Source organism: Arachis duranensis, chromosome 4 (assembly GCF_000817695.3).
Source record: "Arachis duranensis cultivar V14167 chromosome 4, aradu.V14167.gnm2.J7QH, whole genome shotgun sequence".
Lineage (NCBI taxonomy): Eukaryota > Viridiplantae > Streptophyta > Magnoliopsida > Fabales > Fabaceae > Arachis > Arachis duranensis.
Window position 1 is genome coordinate 37,047,008 of NC_029775.3, and position 6,826 is coordinate 37,053,833.

The 6,826-nt window shown below is 32.5% G+C and overlaps 1 protein-coding gene across 1 annotated transcript in view; it reads right to left on the reverse strand.

The window, feature by feature from the left end:
- Positions 1 to 1,990: 1,990 nt before the first annotated feature.
- Positions 1,991 to 6,826, reverse strand: part of LOC107484166 (protein ESMERALDA 1) — a 6,340-nt gene continuing 1,504 nt past the window's right edge. The window contains exons 2-10 of the mRNA XM_016104783.3: positions 6,658 to 6,727; positions 6,320 to 6,387; positions 6,127 to 6,215; positions 4,994 to 5,191; positions 4,060 to 4,264; positions 3,782 to 3,949; positions 3,317 to 3,484; positions 3,039 to 3,229; positions 1,991 to 2,891 (exon numbers count right to left, since the gene is read on the reverse strand). Coding sequence (XP_015960269.1) covers positions 2,729 to 2,891; positions 3,039 to 3,229; positions 3,317 to 3,484; positions 3,782 to 3,949; positions 4,060 to 4,264; positions 4,994 to 5,191; positions 6,127 to 6,215; positions 6,320 to 6,387; positions 6,658 to 6,727 — 1,320 coding nt within the window. The 3' untranslated portion in view covers positions 1,991 to 2,728. The remainder of the gene's footprint in view (positions 2,892 to 3,038; positions 3,230 to 3,316; positions 3,485 to 3,781; positions 3,950 to 4,059; positions 4,265 to 4,993; positions 5,192 to 6,126; positions 6,216 to 6,319; positions 6,388 to 6,657; positions 6,728 to 6,826) is intronic.

A 6,826-nucleotide genomic window follows, 5' to 3' on the forward strand; every position in this document is an offset into this window, starting at 1 on the left:
TTATTTGTCTAACTTAGCATTCGTGACTTATATTAGTTTTTGACATTATTTTTATCATAGAACCATTAACAACGTGCTAAGATAGACTAACAGTTATTTCACTAAATTTTTAAATAGCTACTGAAATGGCAGTTAAAATATTTTTTACCTCAATTTGTTCTTTGCAAAATATTTAAATCCCTAATCCTATTTTACTTAAAGGTTTTAAGAAGTAAATTGAGATAATAAAAAATTTCAATTGTCATGTGAGATAGTCGTTGGGAGCCAGGCTCGCAGTCGTCAATCTATCTTAATAGGTCGTTAATGATTTTGTGACGAAAAAGGGATCAAGAACTAGTGTAAGTCATTAATACCAAGTTGGGGAGACCAAATTGAATAAATTAAAACTTTGAGCACCAAATCAAGATTCTAATATAACTTCATGACCAATTTAAGTATTAACACTAATTTTTCACTCATACTAAAATCACTCCAAAACACGCTCAACTGTTGTAGATAAATTTACTGTGTGAATCAATTCTTGAGCCAAACTTAGGGTCAATATGGATAAATAACTTAATGAAATTCTTTTGAAAAAAGAACTTAAAATATAAGGACTTGTATTAAAAGTAGTTTATAAATAAATTATTTTATATTTAGATTTTTATCACAAAAATACTTGTTTTAAAATTATTTTAATAAATAAGAGTGATAAAATAATTTTTGAGAAAGAAAAAAATCAAATTTTTTGACTTCTTCAAAACTACTTAAACAAACTTTCAAAAAGTTAAAAATATATTAAAAAATTGTACCAAATAATATTAATATGATTTTTTATAAATCAAAAGCCCTAAAAAATAACTTTTAAAGTTTTTCAAATGAGTTTTTAGTCAGATCACTTTTCTCTTTATTGTTATATTAACCTAGTTACGTAAACAAGGCTGCACATACACGGGAAAATAACATAATTCACGAGCTCACATTGTTGTTATTGATTGTCTCTGATAACTTTATTAGTTGTGGCAACTGGCAAATATATGTAGACATGAACCAATAAACAATAGGACATATCAGCTACAAAGTCAAAGTAAGAGTAGCTAAGGCTGCATTTATTTTCGAAAACAAGACACGACAAGACATTGCGAATAGAACAGGATAAGATTTTGAGAATAGAACATGACAAGACACTGATGGACAGAGACACAAAATATTGTGTTCTTGTATCCTGTTTGATGATAAACTAAAACAAATTATAAAAATTTAATTTATTCTTATTTTTTTCATTCAAAAAAATTTGAGATAAAAAATATAATAATAAAAAATATCATTATAAAAAATTAACAAGATTAACAAGAATAATGAAAATAAATAAATAAATAAACTGTGTCCCTTGTTAGTGCCTCTGTGTCCTTCCTGTCAAGATGGACACAAAATACACTAAATACATTAATTTAGTGTCTCTGGACACATTGTCTCTGTCCATATCTCCTCTGCCAAACATGATTTTGCCTCTATGTATCCCTTTCTCAATTTAGAGTTAGCATATCAATTTGCATGTGCAATATCTACCTACATGTTAACATTCTGATATTTTTAAAACTTACAGAAATTATCCAAAAAATGTGCATTTCGATAACACAAATACTAAGAATTAGTGTGTCAAAAAGCACATGAGTACATTCTAGTGGTTACTTCACTAGGAGCCTTAATAAATGAAGAGAGGCAAAGAGAGATACTCAAAATGGGTACCATAGAAAACTTAGAATTAAGAACATAAAATAAGCCTTATGATTTTCATTACTTTTTCTTTTTATTCTTCATAGAATTTTAAAAAGATCAAAAACTAAAAATAAACGAATGAAAACTCAAACGAAACAAGCCTTAAAAGAGAAGTCCAATTTCTTGTATATAGTTTTCATCCCAATTGTTAAGGCAGAATTTCACAAATCAAGTCTTGCAATTTTTCCAATACCAGGTCCTAAGGTTGAAGCAAAACTTTGAAAAAAAATCAAAGTCAATAGAACTCGTATTAACAATGATTAATTCTATCAATTCATCCCTGATTAACCAAAGTTTCGCAATTTCTAATCATAAATGGTGAGCTAATTACATCCACTGGAATCATCACTACAACAATGTGGGCACCAATGTAAAAGAATAACGAATGTGTTCTCACTAAAACAATGAAAGCCCTCTCAATATGAGGGGAAAGGAAACAACACAAGAAAAAAGAAATGATACTAAGGACCCTGAATTTTGTTAAATGTACATAGAGCTATTTGGTTGCTAAGCCTTAAAACACATGCATACTCGAGGTAATGTACAAGCTATCGTGTGAAGTGAAGGAACTTGGGGTTTGTTCTTTTGATTCTTTGGAACTGGCTAGTCCAATAAAGTAGCTGCAAATTCATAAATGAAGACATAGATTAGCCAATGTTCTTGGGACAGGTTCCGAAACTTGACCTGTTCAAGCAACTGAACGGGGTTCGATTCTGTACTGTGCTGTGCTGTACTGGCATCATGTGCAAAAAAGATGCCACTCCCTTGGAAAACTCGATCCAAAAATACAATTTGGTCAATGGTACTTCCAACAAAATCCTTTTAGGCTCCAAAAATGGAGTGTATGCCCTCTCACTGAATGGAAAGGGGAAAGAATGAAATAATCACAATACCAGAAACGCGGTCAGCAGCAAGGCATGCTCACACAAAATTATAGGGTTAATGGAAACGCCCATCATTCCTGATTACATCAAGCGGCTGATGAAGATCTTGAGTTGTCAGTTTTGTTGGCATGGCACATGCAATCTGGGCACGGGAAGCTATAGATTGAGTCGTTCGGTCTCTTGATCTCAACTCCCTTGGAATCACTATTGGCTCTCATGTTCAGCAGTTGACGCTTGAAACTCTTCCATCTGGAAAGAAATTTAAGTTAACTATAATTACTAATCATGAAAGTATAACTATAATTACCGTCAATTATGACAAATTAACTTTTACTAGGAGCTCATGGCTATTATTATAGGCAATAAAAAATAAACAAAAATACACATTATACATACGCTATATTGGGATTATCAAACAGCAATGCTAACTTCCGTTTATCAGGTTTAATTGTCTTAGCATGTCCACCATACAAGTATCTTCTGTGGCCCAGCAGAAAATGAGGGAAGTTACCACCCTGAGTCGTAACAAACGCCTCACTATGAAGACAAACAGTGTAATCTATGGCAGCCATCCTGGAAGAATAATTCTGGAAGAAGTAACTCAAGTCAAAATCATGGCAATAAATCAATCCTGATCATGTAGTGGACAATTATGGTAGAGTACTAATCTGTACCTTAAATGGAGCAAGTTCCTCTTCTGTTGCAAGAGTTTCCTTAGTGTGCAAATTAGGGAACATTTCAAGTAATGGAGCCATTGTTTTTTCGGCATTATATATCTTTCCAGATGCCAAAAAGATAGAAGTGTTCTTTGTGAATCCCATTCCTCTCAGCATCAGGCCAACCTGAAGACATGGAAGAATATATAATAACAACAAATGCAGTGAAGGGAATAACCAACAAAAAATTATTGTTTACAAAGAATCTTACCAAACAAATTTCTACAGCCTATTGATTTGTGTTTTCATTTTCTGTTTTTGTTCTAATGTTCTCTGTTTTTAAGATTTTGTGAAAGAAAACAAGTGATAATAAGAAATGAAAACAGAATTTTCGTTATTTTCTTCATAAATTCATCATAACTAGACAAGCATTCCTTGGATATTCTTCCTCTTATAACAGAAATGGCTCAAGGAGATTAGTACCTCTAATGGAGTGAGGGGACACTTCCCATTGATCCGGATGGCTCCAGGACGAATAACTCGTCCAGGTTTTGTAAACTTCCCTTTCCAACCTCTTTCTCTTGCTGCAATCATGTCTTCTCTCTCCTGTTCTCCACCATCAAAAACACAACACGAGAAAGCGACCATATCCTGTACATGGAAAACCATGGGAGAGCAGTTGCAGCAAAGCTTAACATATTTGCCATATAAATATCTTAACATCAAGCTTATCAGATGCTCATCATTTGATGAAATCTAACCTCTTCAAAACGAAGATGTACAGAGACATATTTGCCACCATTGATAGCACTGCGTTTTCTCATTCTTTCAACCAAGGATTCACCAATAGTCAATAAAGGATTTGAAAACCGTAAAGCTTCATAGTTCGCTAAGCATCTAAGGCGTTGGACTGCTGGAGGAGCATCAAATGACAATCTATTTGCAAATGGTGAAATCCTGATAACCCTGCATGAATTAAACAGAATTCAGTACCATACTGAATATTCCATCTCCATTATGTCAACACTGAAGATAGTAAATATATTTGATAATAAATTTCCCATTTATTGGACCAAAAAAAAAGTAACCATCTATTATGTCCCATTAGGAGCAAAGACAGACCGTATAATCATATTGGAATATGGGATGACATTCTCCAACATAATAGTTGTATAAGATGTGTTCTCTTCATGGGATTGAGTTTTATTTGTCACTAATCCAAAAGTTTGACCAGCAAGAAGGTAAATAATGCATTTAATGATAAAGACTATAAAAAAAAAATAACATTTAATGATTAAGATTTACCAACTTTGCCCAAACATAAAGGCCTAAAAATATCTTCAACAGAAAATTGATTTTATAAGATGGGGTATCAAGCATTAGAGGATCAGGAATTCTTAATCCTCCCAAAAAGAAAACAGAAACAGTACTTTGCTCAGAACACTACAGGTATACATGTGAAACCCCTCAGATACAGCTAGGCACATATTCCCAGCAAGAATAATCTTTACATTAGAGACAAACCTAGCATGTCAATAAAGCTAAATTCAAGCCACAGCACACAACATTTCTATTCTTTTCTTTCTCTTCCCATATACCACAGAAAAGTATATCAATTATTCCCAACTATTTAACCAATAACAATTAGAGATCAATAGCAACAACAAAGTCATTTATATAAACACATATACTTACTTTTCCTCAAGTAACTTTGGAAGTACCACATCTTTGTAATATTGAATAGATGACCATGCCTTGATCCTGAAATTGTGGACATTTGACATATTGCTGCCAAATCTTTCCATTAGGTACTCAGGAATCCTGTCAACTATTTGCACATCATTTTTCAAGGTACTGATAAAATATTCTTCGTCATAAATGTCCTTGAACTTGCTGAGAAATGAGAAACAATACGATCATTTTAGTCCTTCTTAAAACAAAACATCTTGATGGCTTCACTAACATCATTACAAATATCAAGAAATTGATTAGAACCAAATATTTCAAAACCATAAACATGACATAATGCTTCATCTGGTGAAACAGCTTAACAACTGCCATGTTATATTCAATACTAGAATTTCCTCTAACTCTAATATTTTTTATGATCAACAGTAAAGATACTAAGATTTCACAATGTTGTAATTGTTCTAATGCATAATTGATAAAAAGCAGCTTCAAATGACAATATATAAGGTATCTAGGCAATCCAACTTGGCAGATATGAAATGCATATATAAAAATGTATTCATGGTTATGCAAGTTCTTTAGAAAATAATGTAGCAAAGGAAGATCTTGTATATAATGCAGTTGTATAAAAAATTTCTTATGCACCTTTCAGTTTATTTTCTTTGAGTTTAACACCTTGGATAGATACTATTAGACTTGCCCAAGTTTGACTTAGCTTAAGAGTGGTCCTTTTTTTTTTGGCTATGAAAAATATTTCATCTATGGCAAGTTGAACAACGCACTTATGGCCATTCTTCACTATTCTAGAACCCAGATCTCTTCAGTTCATCCCTTTCACTACCAATATCTCAATCCTGTATGGCATATGGCCTAGAATACTGTGTCTAGAATTTTTGGGGAATTCAAACTAAATTATAATTCTTGAGAATAGTGGGAATCTGAATTTCACTTGAATAAAAACTCTTGATGGACATAGGTAAACACTTTTACGGGTTTTCTAGTATTTGTTATCCTTTTTTTCTTCTCTTTATAATTTTTTTTTCTTGAAGAATCTAGAAATGAATTGTATTGAACAATTGACAATAGCAAAAGTAAAAATACACATATAAAAGAATTAAAAGACACCCAAACAGACCAACCTAGGATCTTTCCATATGCTATGATAATGGAAGTTGGGAATCACAAGGGTAGCATTGAGATAGCCGGCCACAGCAACAGCATTGCATACCTACAAAACATTAACATCATTCACAAAAGTAAACTAGTTGAGATTAATAATAAACTAAGCATACTTAGAATATATAAAAACAAGGAATGCAAGGAGACACTAACTGATGTCCGTTGCTGATTTAAGCCACCATTAGCTTCTACATATATGAATCCATTTGATTCAGGTAGGCCTGTCGATAACATAAAACGTAAATCTATTATATATAATCATAGTTAATGAAAGAAGTATACTAGCAGAAGATTCAGGCACGGTTCCTAGTCCTAGATATATTGTGCCCAGAAAATATTAAGCAACAAGATCAAACATATGGTATCCAAATAAGAAGGATCAACTTCATAAATTAGCTGGAGCTCTAGAGCTTTTAACATAAAAGTTACACGTCTGAGAAAAATGGAAATGGCATCATACACTTGAATAAATAAATATAAGCATATTTTACCTTGTGAAGATCTGTTAACACATGGTTTCCACTCGCCACCTTTATATGGAATCTTCCAGATTGTTGATATCTGAATGGAAGTCACTAGGTCGTCACACAAAGTAGCCATAACAGGATAATAGCAAAAACAACAGAATAGAAAAGACAAAAGAGAAAAAGAAGAGGGGGG